Below are 14,276 nucleotides of genomic sequence, written 5' to 3' on the forward strand. Positions count from 1 at the left end.
TTTACTAAAATTGCTTACATCAGATGCTGTATGATTAGTCCCGAACTTTGTATTATACTTACTTCACTGTGGAATGAGTTGTCTTCTGCTTCTTCGACCACGGAAGGCAGAAGAGACAGCGAGCCTCGCTTTGACAGCTACAATGTACATGGATAAATATGGCCCAGTTAATTGGAGAAGCAAAAGGGATCTTTTATTCTGTTCTCTTCAAATCTGATGTTTAGCCACTTTCCCACAAGCGCTAAGCACCAACTAACTGAGATGGCTTCTACAGGCATGATAAGGCACATAAGGCACTTTTAACTCCCACTGGCCATTTATGCTTGGTAATTTATGCTTGGTAGGAGCGCGTTCCAGGCTGAAGTGCCCCACATATTTTTTTTGAGTTCTTCACGCTGAACCATCATTCAGGAAGTGACTGCAAAGCCGGAGCGTACCTGCTTTGCATTTCTTAAGAGCCCCTTTAACGCGACCTTTTGTGTTTGCTCTGCCCCCGCCTCGAAGAATCCCCTCAAGGAACCATGCAAAATCACAGCCGTGTGTTTGAAATGCAAACGGCGGTTGCTAATGGAAGGAACGAAGGAGCAGGCAAGTGGTGTGCGTGTGGAATTTCTCCTTTTGGGTTGGGACCACGAATAGGAATTTTAAAGGTTGCATTTTAAAAAAGAGCTTTGAGCGAACATCAAAACTGACCCTGAATAAATGGCCATAGACTTCAACACGAGAAACACAAGCATGTGTTTTACACTCTCGCGGATATCGGCAGAACAGAAATACGCTTAACGTTGATTGGGTCACGCACACGGCAAACAGTCATGATGAACTCTCTCTGCCCCACTCTCTCTATTAGTTATTTTAGGAGTATCAACCCCAGAACTCATTCTAACTCCTGGCAACATACAGAAGGGACTCTAAAGAGAGTGACCTCGAAATACATTGACCTACGTTTTGAGGGTTTCCTTCTCTTATGAAGATAAGTTTCAGGAGGGTAGCTGTGTTATCTACAGTAGAAGAGCTAGAGCCGAGTCTAGTAGTGGCTTATACTTCGAGAGTCCCATCTGAAGAAGGAAGCTTTGAGCCTCAAAAGCTTATAACCCAAAAATCTTGTGGGTCTCTAAGATGCTACTGAACTTGAATCTAGCTCCTCCTCTTATAGAATCACAGAGTTGGAAGAGGCCACACAGGCCATCTAGCCCAATCCCTGCTTAATGCAGGATCAGCCTACAGCATCCCTGACAAGTGCTTTTTCAGCTTCAACTTAAAGACTGCCAGTGAGGGGGAGCTCACCACCTCCCTAGGCAGCCAATTCCACTGTTGAACAACTCTTACGGTAAATATTTTTTTCCTAATATCCAGCCAGTACCTTTCCACCTGCAATTTAAACCCATTATTGCGAGTCCTATCCTCTACTGCCAACAGGAACAGCTCCCTGCTCTCCTCTAAGCAACAGCCCTTTGAATACTTAAAGAGAGCGATCATGTCCCCCCTCAACCTCCTCTTCTCCAGACTGAACATTCCCAAGTACCTCAGCCTTTCCTCTTGGGGCTTATGTCTCCTTTGCTGGTGCCGCTCCTTAGCAAAAACAGCAAAAGTGTGGAAGAGTTTCTCTTTGACCGATTTTCAGTGAAGCCATTTCAAGGGACATGATGGTGGTCCGCATACCTGCCTATCAGTGCCTCCTCCACTACCCAGCGCACTGTCCTCTAGTGCTTGATATTCCACACTCTCATCTTCAGGGTCAGGTTGCTCTTGCCGCTGGTGAAGCTCCAGTAGAGAATTCTTCATGGTTATCAAGAGGTCCTCCTTCCTCTGGCACAGGAGGGCGATCTGGTGCTTTAAATCCTCCATCTCTTTGCCCTAAGGAACAACCATGCTCAAATGTGACGGTTTGCACAGGGGTAGAGGGCACAAAAGGGGGGAAGAAGCAGCAGCAGCATTAGAAGAAGAGTTGGTTTTTATATGCAGACTTTCTCCACCACTTAAGGAAGAATCGAACTGGCTTACAATCGCCTTCCCTTCCCCTCCCCACAACAGTCACCCTGTGAGGTAGGTGAGGCTGAGAGAGTGTGACTAGCCCAAGGTCACCCAGCTAGATTCATGTGTAGGAGAGGGGAAACAAATCCAGTTCACCAGATTAACGTCCGTCGCTCATGTGGTGGGGAATCAAACCCAGTTTCTCCAGATCAGAGTCCACTGCTCCAAACCACCGCTCTTAACCTCAACACTACGCTGGCTCCGAAGTAACTGTGCCAAGGTTTTCCTCAGCTTCCTTTTCCGCCCTGAAGCAATTTCCCATTGCCGATAAAAACCAGAGGCAAGGGGTTCCACAGGAAACAACCCGGCCTGACGGCTACCAGCGCCACTGGCCGTTGCTCAGTAAGGAATGTAGAGCCTCAGTAATAAACACGTGGTCTGGATGCTCTCAGGATTGCGGGAGTACAATCCTGGAGGCTTAGTAGCCAGGAGTTCCGCCGGTGATATAACGTCGGTTAGACAAATGACTAAATTAGACGGCTCAACTAATACCACTTCCTGCCACCACCTCTGGAAAAGAATTAAGATGGGGGGGGCTTTTTCCTATCTCATGGGGGCAAACTGGGAAATACTTAAGGGGTGTGCAATTTTAATATAGCATGCTGCACAAAATGCAGAAGAAGAAGGAGGAGGAGGAGGAGTTGGTTTTTATATGATGACTTTCTCTACCAAGGGAGAATCAAACTAGCTTACAATCGCCTTCCCTTCCCCTCCCCACAACAGACACCCTGTGAGGTAGGTGGGGCTGAGAGAGTGTGACTAGCCCAAGGTCACCCAGCTGGCTTCATGTGTAAAAGTGGGGAATCAAACCCGGTTCTCCAGATTAGCCTCCGCCGCTCATGTGGAGGAGAGGGGAATCGAACCTGGTTCTGCAAATCAGAGTCCACCGCTCCAAACCACTGCTCTTAACCACTACACCATGCTGGCTCCCGAAGATTGAGAAGCTCATAGTGTGCAGGTAGCATACAAGAAAATACAACCAAGCCATGTTCTCTCTCTCACTCACTCACTCACTCTCTTTCTATCTGCCTTTGTCCTCAAGTAGGTACCAACTTGACAACCTAGTCATTATGCACTTTAATTAGCGCTCTGTACCCTATCTAGTACAACAGGTGTGACTGTTGCGGTGATCCCAATATTAACAGGTCTGAGCACCGAATCCATTAGTAAGGCTGCCCAGCTCTGGAATGCCCTCCTGGCCTCAACCCTTTAAGCCTCCCTTAAGCTCATTCATCTTCCCGCTGCTTGCTGAAAATGGGAGAGAGAAGCACCTTTAACCTGCCAATTCTGCTTACGCAGGTGACTCCTTATAATTCAGCCTTTCCTAGCATTAGTGTGGAGTTCAGTGCAGTTGGATTTACTGTCTTTCCTTTGATCTTTTTAGTGTTTCAACTCATTTTCCTGAACTAGAACACTGCTGTGTGTGTGTGTGTGTTATTTTCCCCTGGAAGGGGTGGCCCCATGTACCATTCTGGCTCAGGGATACCAGTTTTGGGGGAAGGCAGTAGCTCCTCTTCCCCCCATGCCACAGTCGCGATTAGAATCCGGCACCTGTGGAACCCCAAAAAACGGGTCCAGCATGTTGACTATTGCAAGATGCTTGAATCGGGGACCTTGGCAATAGTGTGACCAGGGAAAAAGGCAGGGAAGGCAGATTGAGAGCCAGTAAGAGTACTGCAGAGAGAGAGCTTCAGAAGGTAGCCGTGATGGTCTGCAGAAAAGTTAGATTCAAGTCCAGTGGCCCCATGAGTGATCATCAAGATTTTTGGGCTATAAGCTTTGGAGAGCCAAAGCTCCGTTTGTCAGATCTGACGAAGGGACCTTTGGCTCTCCAAGTCTTACACCCTGAAAATTTTGTTGGTCTCTGAGTTGCTGCTGGACTTGAATCTAGCTGCCAAGAGAAATCTAGAAAAAAACAAAAAACCAGCAAATCGAAGAAGAGTTGGTTTTTATATGCCAACCTTCTCTACCACTAAAGGAAGAATCAAACTGGCTTACAATCGCCTTCCCTTCCCCTCCCCACAACAGACACCCTGTGAGGTAGGTGGGGCTGAAAGAGCTGTGACTAGCCCAAGGTCACCCAGCTGGCTTCATGTGTAGGAGTGGGCAAACAAATCTAGTTCACAACATTAGAGTCTGCCGCTCATGTGGAGGAGTGGGGGAATCAAACCCCGTTCTCCAGATTAGAGTCCACTGCTCCAAACCACTGCTCTTAACCACATGCTGGCTCTCAACTGGGAAAAGTGTGCATTTTAAGGTAAGCTTTGAAGATCTCAACCAAAATCATAGCAACATTAATGCCAGTAGGGTCATTTTATGCTGGTGAAATTATAGGAATCACATTAAAATATGCTCTTCTTATTCCTCTCAACATGGTTTTTTCCCCCTCGTAGAGTGAAATGACAGACAGTGAAAGAGTAGTGGAAATGGGAAGTTGTAAACCTCACCTTTGGGTAGGAAGCAGCCTGAGCAGTTAATGGGGTTTCTGCAGACAAGTCGTCCAAGTGGCTCTTTAGCAACAGCTTCAGGCAATCTACCTCTTGCTCGATTTGCTCGGTCTGCTTTACGATTGGCTGCAAAGCAATAATGACAATGAGCTGTTTTGAAGTGGATGGGGGAACGTCAGGATGCAGGACCTCGGGCCCGAATAAGCCGTCAAACCACAGCCTGTTCTGACCGCAGCTAGAAAATTATTCAGCGCATTTTGAAAACGTTTTTTCTGAGACAGAAGGGGGGGGGGAACAACAACTTTGACAAAAACTTTGTTGTCAGGAAACACTTCAGTGTAAGCATCTACTAGGAGAGCGACTGCAATTGCTGTAAAAATAATTTACATTTTTGCATAGGTTTGGGAATGCTGCAGTTACCCCTGATTTTCTCTTACTCCTAATGCAACATATTTGTTTTCACCTCGAGCAGTTCGTTTTGCTCCTTGGTCATCCTTTCTAACGCCTTCAAATCTTTCAAAAGCCGCTTTGTCCTTTGGAACACGGAGAAAGGTTGCAGCTTCACGCCAGGTAGCCGAAGACCTTCTTGGTAAGACTGTATCTCAGCGAGGGCCTTCTTCATGGGACCAACGTGGGCCAATATAACCTAAGGCATAAGACAGGGCATCAATAACAGTATAAAAGGTTTGAACAGTATCTGGCATCTCCAGTAAAAAAGGGACAGGAGGGAGGTGATGTGAGAGACCTCTACTTGAGCCGTTGAGGTGCCACTGCCAATCAGAGTAGGCAACACTGACCTTGACAGACGAATGGTCTGACTCGGTATAAAGTAGTTTCTTGTGTTCATGCGGTACCTGCCTCCCTGTACCATCAAGGGAACTTGTAATAGCCTGAACTTTGTCTGCACTATAGCACCACCATCACCAAAGCAGGCCACAAGGAGTACTGCAGCTTCCAGCACGACCAGCAGTAAGGTAAGATAGGCAACACGGTCTCATCTGGCCATTAGTTGACAGCTGTGGCCTGGATCCTCAGTCTGAATACCTCGTTCCTCTAAGAAGACCTGAATGCTTGCTTGAACCCCCTACAGACCTAGCTGCTGTCTTCAGGTTAGCAGTCCTGACAGAGACCGTAACCATCAGGCAGCCGTGGTATAGAGCAATGGCAAAAATTAGTAGGATGGAGTGTTGGGACTTTTCTGGGCTATATAATTTCACACCAAGGGCTCACAATGGACCCAGAGAAGGTGCAAGCCGTAATCAATTGGGAACCACCCTCAACCCGTAAACAGGTTCAAAGATTTCTCGGGTTCGCAAATTTATACAGGGGGTTCCTCCCCAACTTCGCTCAGATTGCGCTGCCCATCACAGACCTCCTTAAGACTAAAGGAAAGGAAAGCGCAGCCACCTTGCCTTCGGCTAAAGTGAATTGGACCCCCCAGTGCCAAACAGCTTTTGACAGTCTCAAACGACTGTTAACCTCCGAACCAGTTTTGAAACACCCTGATTGTGAACAAATGTTTGTGGTCCAGGTAGACGCTTCAGAAGTAGCAATGGGGGGTGCGCTGCTACAGTGAGGGGGGGACGGTCAACTACATCCGTGCGCTTACTTCTCTAAGAAGTTCACGCAGTCTCAGCTCAATTGGCCGGTCTGGGAAAAGGAGGCAGCTGCGGTTAAGCATGCCCTCATGGTGTGGAGACAATTTTTAGAAGGCTCTAAGGTCCCTTTTGAAGCGTGGAGCGATCACAAGAACCTGGAAGCATTAATGGGCTACTCACAAACTGTCCGTGAAACAGGCACGATGGGCGGACTTCTTTGCCCAATTCCGCTTTGTATTAAAACATGTGCCAGGGAAGCAAAACTTGCTGGCCGATGCTTTGTCTAGACTGCCCCAATACCCTACCAAGATTGAGCGCCCCACAGAGTCTCTATTCACTCCTGCTCAAGAGGGGTTTACTGCCCACCCTGGCAGTTCAAACCCGGTCGCAGACCCGACTCCCAACGCCGCCTTTGAAAGGGGGGGAAGCCAAAAGCCCGAGGTTTGTGTCACATGTCTTCCGATTGTTTCCGCGCAAGGTGGTCAGTGACCGCGGGAGCACTTATGTGGCTAAGTTCTGGAAAGCTTTCCTAAAATTGGTTGGGGTAGAACAAGGACTGTCAAGCGCCTTCCATCCCCAAACATCCCCAAACAGACGGCCAAACAGAATGGGTGAATGCTGTGTCAGAATGCTGCTTGAGTTGTTATGTTAATTACCACCAAGATGATTGGGTAGGACTGTTGCCCTTTGCTGAATATGCTTACAATAATGCTGTGCACCAGTCCACTGGGTTTAGCCCTTTTCGAGCTGTGTATGGACAAGACTTCGGCCCCATCGGCCATACTGGTATGTCAGGGGAGGAGGGAGGTGGAGATGTGGCTGACTGGGTGCACACGATTCAGACAACCTGGCCGTGGCTGATAAAAAATCTGGAATGAGCCAAACATAAATATAAGGCTCAAGCTGACAAACACCATTCGCCGGGTAAAGAGTACGGGGTGGGAGATGTGGTTTATCTGTCCACCAAGAATCTATGGTCAACCTGCCCGTGCGGCAAACTCAGTGCCAAATATGTGGGTCCGTTCCCCATTTCCCTAATCATCAACCCGGTGACTGTAGAACTCTCACTCCCAAAATCGCTAAGGCGAATCCATCCTGTATTTCATGTCAGTCTATTGAAGCCGCATGTTCCCTCCCCGGAGTGGCATCCTGAACCACCGCCTGAGGCGCCTGTGATGGGTGGGGGGAGGAGGAGCATTTTGAAGTTGCAAAAATCCTGGACTCGCGTATCCATCATGGTTCTCTCCAATACCTAGTTCGTTGGAAACACTTCAGTCCTGCTCAGGATGAATGGGTGCTCTCGCGCGATGTTTCCGCCCTTCGCCTGGTCCGCGAATTCCATGCTGCCTACCCTCACAAACCAGCACCCAAGAACTGAAGGGGGGGCCTTTGGGGGGGCAGAATGTCAGGCATGGCCTGAGAAAAGGATGTTGTGGTTTCTCCAGGTGCTGGCCAGGGCCAGCTCTAGCCCTGCAAACAACGTGTTTTGACTGGACCCCTCCTGCCTCCCTGACAGCTCCTGGGAGGGGGGTTGCCCTGGCATCCAGATCTACCCTGATTTGCCCTATGCTCTTTCATATATGCCCTGTACCGTGCTTATAGTTTTCATTAGTGTCCATTTGACTCTTAGCTTCTGTTAACCTGTGGATTTTCCAATAAATCAAATCTCTTTTGGACTACTTGACTACGGATGTCTGTTTATGGGATTATCATGGGACTAGAGCTGACAAAATGAGTCTCCTTGTCTCCCCGTTTTAAAAATGAGGATATTCACCTGGCCATGTTTAAGATGTTCTTTGGGAGAAAACTCTAGGGTGTCTTCGGAAGGGGACAAAATCATCTTAATTTTGTCCACATCCTTCTCCATTGCTCTCACTTCCGATTCAATAGCTTCCACCTCCTAAAACAGAGAGACGAAATAGTCAAGTTAATTCAGAGGCATCTTCCCCTGTTGTTTGCCCCTGGAAACCTATTATCTAGAAGTAAGTTGCCTCATACTGTTGTATTCAGTTACCATGGAAACCAGAACGCTGGTCAAGATTTGAAACGTTTACATCCTGCCTCACCTCCTAAGGTGGCAAACAGACTGCTACACCCGGTTGGAAGGATGCTAAATTTAACAATCCAATTAGCTAGATTAAAACACACACCCATTAAAACCAGATAATTTTTTTTTTAAGCCTACATATTTAAAAGGGCACAGAAGTTCTTTATGAACATACATAAATAAAATACATAAAGAAATTCAAGGTATGCTTCAGGTGAATTTTGAATTAGATCCTAAATGCATGTTATTGGGCGTAACGCCCCCTCAAGGGAACTCAAACCACAAAGAACGTTATCAATACGCAACCAATGCCGCCAGAATTCTTTAATGAAACATATTGGAAACCTAGAGTGCTTCCAGATATCTCAGAGTGGATTAATAAAATGTTTGATTTTGCACTGATGGCTAGACTAACACATTTGATACGAATGAATTCAACGGATGAATTTAAGATAAAATGGCAGCCTTTATATGATTATTACTTTGGAAGGTAATCCACAGGTTTTGTTAGTGGTATGGTGCTAGCCACATATTTTAATAGTTGAACATTTCAATGTTGACATTTTATATCTGTTCTGCTTTTATGTTGTTTTTAACTCATTTGCACTGTTTTAAGTTGACATGAGACCCTTCAGGTGAGCAGCAACTAAAAAAAGACCTAATATAAATAAGTAAATCTAATATAAATAAGTTGTAAAGCCTACAACTGAGGACAGCCGCAGGTATCATCTTTATTAGCCTCCCTACCCTTCCCCTTCTTATGTGAGTAACATCTTGAACTTGAAGGGGTGGTAGGGTTGCCAGGTCCCTCTTCGCCACTGGAGGGAGGTTTCTGGGGCGGAGCCTGAGGAGGGTGGGGATTGGGGAGGGGCTTCAATGCCATAGAGTCCAATGGCCAAAGCAGCCATTTTCTCCAGGGGAACTGATCTCTATCGGCTGGAGATCAGTTGTAATAGCAGGAGATCTCCAGCTAGTACCTGGAAGTTGGCAACTCTAAGGGGTGGCCTCCTGTATGGCTCTCATGGTATAATTGTATTTGGAGCACCTTCTTGTTGTTTTGGAGGTTTTAGGTATTTTACTGTTGATTTTATTGTACCAGTTATTATTGTATTATTTTAAACGATGTTACCTGCTCTGAGCCTGCTTGCTGGGGAGGGCAGGTCACAAATCCGAAAAATGAATAAATAAATAAAGCTTAAGATTTCCTTTTCTCTTTTTAAAGGGCCATATTTGGTTCCGTACTGTGCCACATCTGGCTCTAGAGCCACAGGTCCCAGATCCCTGCTACAGACAAACCACACTTACATCCGCCAGGTGTTGGATACGCGGGAGAATTCCCACTATCTTTTGTTGCAAGGCTGTGACTTCTTCATTGACTTCATTCAATTGCTTCACCGTACTGTCAGTGTCAATCAAAGCAGACAACTCTTCCAATTCTGGATACATAGTGCTGAGGATGTTTTGCTTTTGTTCCGAATCTTCCAGTGCCATCTGCGGAGGGGGGAGGAGATTAAAATAAAATATTAAAAAATCAACACTCATGGAGATGCACTTTCATGCTCAAATAAAGACAACCCAGCGATTTCTGAATCCTCTAGACCAGGGGTGTCCAATCTTTTGGCTTCTCTGAGCCACACTGGAAGAAGAAGAATTGTCTTGGGCCACGCATAAAATACACTAACACTAACATAATGTTTTAAGTAAGTTTTACAATTTTGTGTTGGGTCACATTCATAGCTGTCGTGGGCTGCATGTGGCCTGGGGGCCGCAGGTTGGACAAGCCTGCTCTACACAGAGCTTAAATGAAGTAATTTATAGGACTCACAAGGAAAAATTAAGATCATACTGATTTCCGGTTTCAATACCCTAAAGGAAGATAATGGATCAAAAAAGACGCAGTACAGAACAGGAGTCTCCAACGTGGTGCCCAAGGGCATTACGGTGCCCACCATCAGCTTCCTTGGCAATTGCCAAGTTTTTTTAGAAAGTGGGTATGACCTGGTGGGACTTTTGTCCAGCAGGACTTTTGATTGGCCACTGAAGATCTGGATCCCCCCCAGCCCTGGATGGCTCAGGCTAGCCCAATATCGTAAGAAACTAAACAGGGTTGGCCCTGGTTAGTACTTGGATGGGAGACCAGGGCCCAACTTCACTACACAGAGGCAGCCAATGGCAAACCACCTCTGTTGGTCTCTTGCTTTGAAAATCCTACAGGGTTGCCATAAGCCAGCTGCCACTTTCCACCACCAGTGGAGGTACACCCTGAGCCAGATGGCCCAGACTAGACTAATCTCGTCAGATCTCAGAAACTAAGCAGGGTTGGCCCCAGTCAGCATTTGGATGGGAGACCACCAAGGAAGTCCAGGGTTGCTACGTAGAGGCAGCTGATGGCAAACCACCTCAGAACACCTCTTGCCTTGAAAATACCATGGTGAAGGGCCGGGGCTCAGCGGTAGAGCATCTGCTTGGCATGCAGAAGGTCCCAGGTTCAATCCCCGGCATCTCGTTAAAGGGACTAGGCAAGTAGGTGATGTGAAAGACCCCTGCCTGAGACCCTGGAGAGCCGCTGCCAGTCTGAGTAGACAATACAGACTTTCATGGACCAAGGGTCTGATTCAGTATAAGGCAGCTTCGTGTGTTCATGTGTTCCAAGAGTTGGTTTTAGGGGAGGGGCTGTGGCTCAGCGGTAGAGCATCTGCTTGGCATGCAGAAGGCCCCAGGTTCAATCCCCAGCATCTCCAGTTAAAGGGACTAGGCAAGTAGGTGATGCGAAAGACCTCTGCCTGAGACCCTGGAGAGCCGCTGCTGGTCTGAGTAGACAATACTGAATTCGATGGACCAAGGGTCTGATTCAGTAGAGGGCAGCTTCATGTGTTCATGTATACCATGCTGTATGTTGGCTGTAACTGGATGGCACTTTTACACACAAAAACAGCTGGATCAGAATCACAGAACAGGCTCAGGTTTCAAAATGTTTTCTGAGCTTTTAAAACTTATTTAAGTGTGACATCAGGCGTTCAGACATGCGAGGAAAGGAGGAGACATGCACTTTTAGGCCAAGCAACATTTCTAACCTTGGCCTCCAAGTGCAGAAAAGATGGAGAGCCACTTACCTGGAGTGCGCTGGCATGTTTATTCAGTTCTTTTGCAGAGTCACTCTTCGCCTCCTCTGTCAGCAGACGGCCGGTGCTTTCTAGCCAAACACGGGTGCTCTTCAGGAGTTCATCACTCGCTTCCATCTTGCTGGCAGCCTTTTAACAGAAAACATCACTTGTGATTGTGCATAAGGAGCAAGGTTCTCCTTATGTTCTTCTGGCATAAACAGTGCAGTTGGTGGTGAATGACATACTCACAAATGGCCCTTTGACTGTGATTTCCATTCCTTGCTTGGGAAGACAATGGCAGGAGAAAAATGAGTAAGAGAAGGGGCAGGGTATGGGGGAAATAACTGGCGGCAGGAAGAAGAAAGATAAGTAGGGTTACAGGTGTATTGGAAAAAGATTCGTGGTGAAATACAGACAATGCTCAATTTAAAACTTAGTCTGGACCCAAAAGCTTTTTTGCTAAGTATAACACCATCAGATTTACCAGCGAAACTCAAAGACTTGTTTAAATATGCTACAACAGCAGCGAGAGTGGTGCTTGCGAGGAGATGGAGACAAAAGACCTTACCATAAGTTGACAAATGGAAAGAAAAGATGACAGAATATGTAAATATGGCCAAAATGACCTATCTGCTGAATCTAGTTTATAAACAATCTGTAGAGCAATTCTATGAGAAATGGCTACCATGGCATACTTATATGTCTCTAAATATTTAGACTTAGCTTTATTCCTTTTTATACGAGTAGATGAGTAGATGTTTTCCATGTCTAAGATTATACTTGACTTACTTATATAATGAGTAATTTTTAGAGAAATGGTAGCCACGGTATATTTATTGTGTTACTCTTTTTTACATTAGCGGCTATCTTTCATGTTTAAGAATACACTCGATTCGCTTATTTGATTTTTTTATAATCTTTTAATTGAATAAGACTACAATGAAAGCTAGTGTATCAAACTAACTGTAATAAGTACAAAATTTGTTTTTTTGTATGTATAATACCGACCAAAGAAAATACCGCCTATTGCAGACGTAAGTGAATTTTTCCCTCCTCCCTTTTTTCCTTCTGTACCCTATATAAATATAATAAAAGCATTAAAAAATTTAAAAAAAGAAAAAAGAAAAGAAAGATAAGTAGGCACGTGCAGTATAGAAGCCTCTGCAACTCTTCTCTGGATATCTTTTTGCGGGGATTATGTTTGTATTTCCCAGATGTTATTTTGGGATCCATGAGGGCTAGCCACTTGCTTTTTAAAAGGTACATATGGAAGTCCAGATGGGCCCAGGGTATTCAAGCTAGGTATCCAGTTTTGGAAACGATCTCAGACAGCAGGCACGGAAAGCCCTGTGCCTGGGGTCTCAAAAAACAGAATGCCAGGAATCCCAAGTCAGCACCAGCATGGCAAACATCCTCAATGGGGCAAACAGTGATTCCCCAGGGCCATTTCACGTCAGGAAAACTGCAAGGGAGAGACTTTAACCCCTCCCCCTCCCCTCGCACTGTGATCCCAGTCTTAACTAGGGATGCACGCGCCTCATTTTTAGGGGGAGGAGGGCAAACACAAGGAGCTCCGTCCCAAAAACCCCACGCATCACATCTGTCTGAGCCCTTAAGACTCTGGTGAGCACCTGCCATCAGCGCAGACGACACTAAATGGCATGGCTCAGTGGACCAACCCAGCATAAGGCACATTGGTATGTTCAAAGTGCTAGAAAAAGAGAATGTGATCAGATCGGAAACATGCCTTATTTTCCACATATTTTGTGAGTTAGAAGATCTTCAATACAATAATATTTTGAAATGGTGGATGGAAAAAGGGGAAATGTCACAACGATGCAACATTTTAGCGTAAATGGTGGACATGTAAAAAAGCAAGAAAACATTGAATGATGATAAATGATGAAATGCAAAAGATATTAAAATGTAAGTTTGCGTTAGGTTTGAAAAATACATTATTAAATATCTTGCCAAGTAATATCCCAAATGCACATAACAAACTATTTAAGGATATAGTGATGGTGGCAAGAGTGATAGATGAAGCAAAATGGAAAACAGAGAAATACCCAGATTTGATTGAATGGATGAATAAATGAACAGAGTACGCAACTACGGCAAAATCTTTCATACATAATAGATCAGTTTCAGAAATTCAGGAAAAATGGAATGTTTCATTAAAATTATACAGCTAAAAATTAAGAATAGAATTAAATTAAAATAAAACAATAAGAAAGATTTAAGAAATATATGTTTAATAATAAATATGCTATCAGATATGAAAAACATGTTGAGAACAAAGAGTCATGTAATCAAAGAAGCAAACAACTGAAATGTAATTTTAAATAGTTAACTCCACATATATTGTAATGTCATGATTGTTTATGTCTCAATGTTTGCATTTGTTTATGTCCAAAACCAAAACTTTATAAAAAAAAAAGAAAAAAGAAAAAGGGGAATACATTCCCCTTCTACGTTCCCCTGTGAAGTAAGCAGATACATTTTGGTGGCTTTCATGTTGTTATAACCATTGTTTGGTCTCTTTATTCATGGCATCATCTGCTCTGGCCATCTCTTACCCTGTTTATTTGCATCGTCCTGTGCTCAGCACACTGTGAGACTTGCTGGTATTGCTGCAGCGGGATCATCAAGCGGTCCATCAGCTCTTGGGCCTGGTAAGGGTCTTGCTCTACGATGTCTTGGACTTCAGAATCCAGCTCGTTCATTTTGTAATGCCACAGGTCTAGCAAATCCCAGATTCTCTGTGGGCATCAGACAGAATATTTCAGTTAAGAAAATTTAACACATCAACGAAAAGGGGAACCCCAGTGACGCTCCCATTTGGGATCAGTTTGGAGCCACCCACAAGATGCAAGAGTAATTTAGGAACAAGACGAACATGAAAGGATTCAGGTTGCATTCAAGATGCAATGCAATTCCTGAATTGTGCAGGGGGTTGGACTAGATGACCCTCGTGATCCCTTTCAACTCTATGATTCTATGATTCAACTCTATGATTCTAAGATAATCATGATTCTATGATTCTAAG

At 45.2% G+C, this 14,276-nt stretch overlaps 1 protein-coding gene across 1 annotated transcript in view; it reads right to left on the reverse strand.

The window, feature by feature from the left end:
- The window catches only part of SYNE2 (spectrin repeat containing nuclear envelope protein 2), a 222,887-nt gene that overhangs the window by 109,002 nt on the left and 99,609 nt on the right, over nucleotides 1-14,276 (reverse strand). Inside the window, exons 51-58 of the mRNA XM_056851222.1 lie at nucleotides 13,807-13,989; nucleotides 11,240-11,377; nucleotides 9,432-9,617; nucleotides 7,854-7,979; nucleotides 4,945-5,127; nucleotides 4,482-4,607; nucleotides 1,663-1,857; nucleotides 63-137 (exon numbers count right to left, since the gene is read on the reverse strand). Of these exons, the coding sequence (XP_056707200.1) occupies nucleotides 63-137; nucleotides 1,663-1,857; nucleotides 4,482-4,607; nucleotides 4,945-5,127; nucleotides 7,854-7,979; nucleotides 9,432-9,617; nucleotides 11,240-11,377; nucleotides 13,807-13,989 (1,212 nt within the window). The remainder of the gene's footprint in view (nucleotides 1-62; nucleotides 138-1,662; nucleotides 1,858-4,481; nucleotides 4,608-4,944; nucleotides 5,128-7,853; nucleotides 7,980-9,431; nucleotides 9,618-11,239; nucleotides 11,378-13,806; nucleotides 13,990-14,276) is intronic.

The sequence above is a fragment of the Euleptes europaea genome, chromosome 6 (genome assembly GCF_029931775.1).
Source record: "Euleptes europaea isolate rEulEur1 chromosome 6, rEulEur1.hap1, whole genome shotgun sequence".
Lineage (NCBI taxonomy): Eukaryota > Metazoa > Chordata > Lepidosauria > Squamata > Sphaerodactylidae > Euleptes > Euleptes europaea.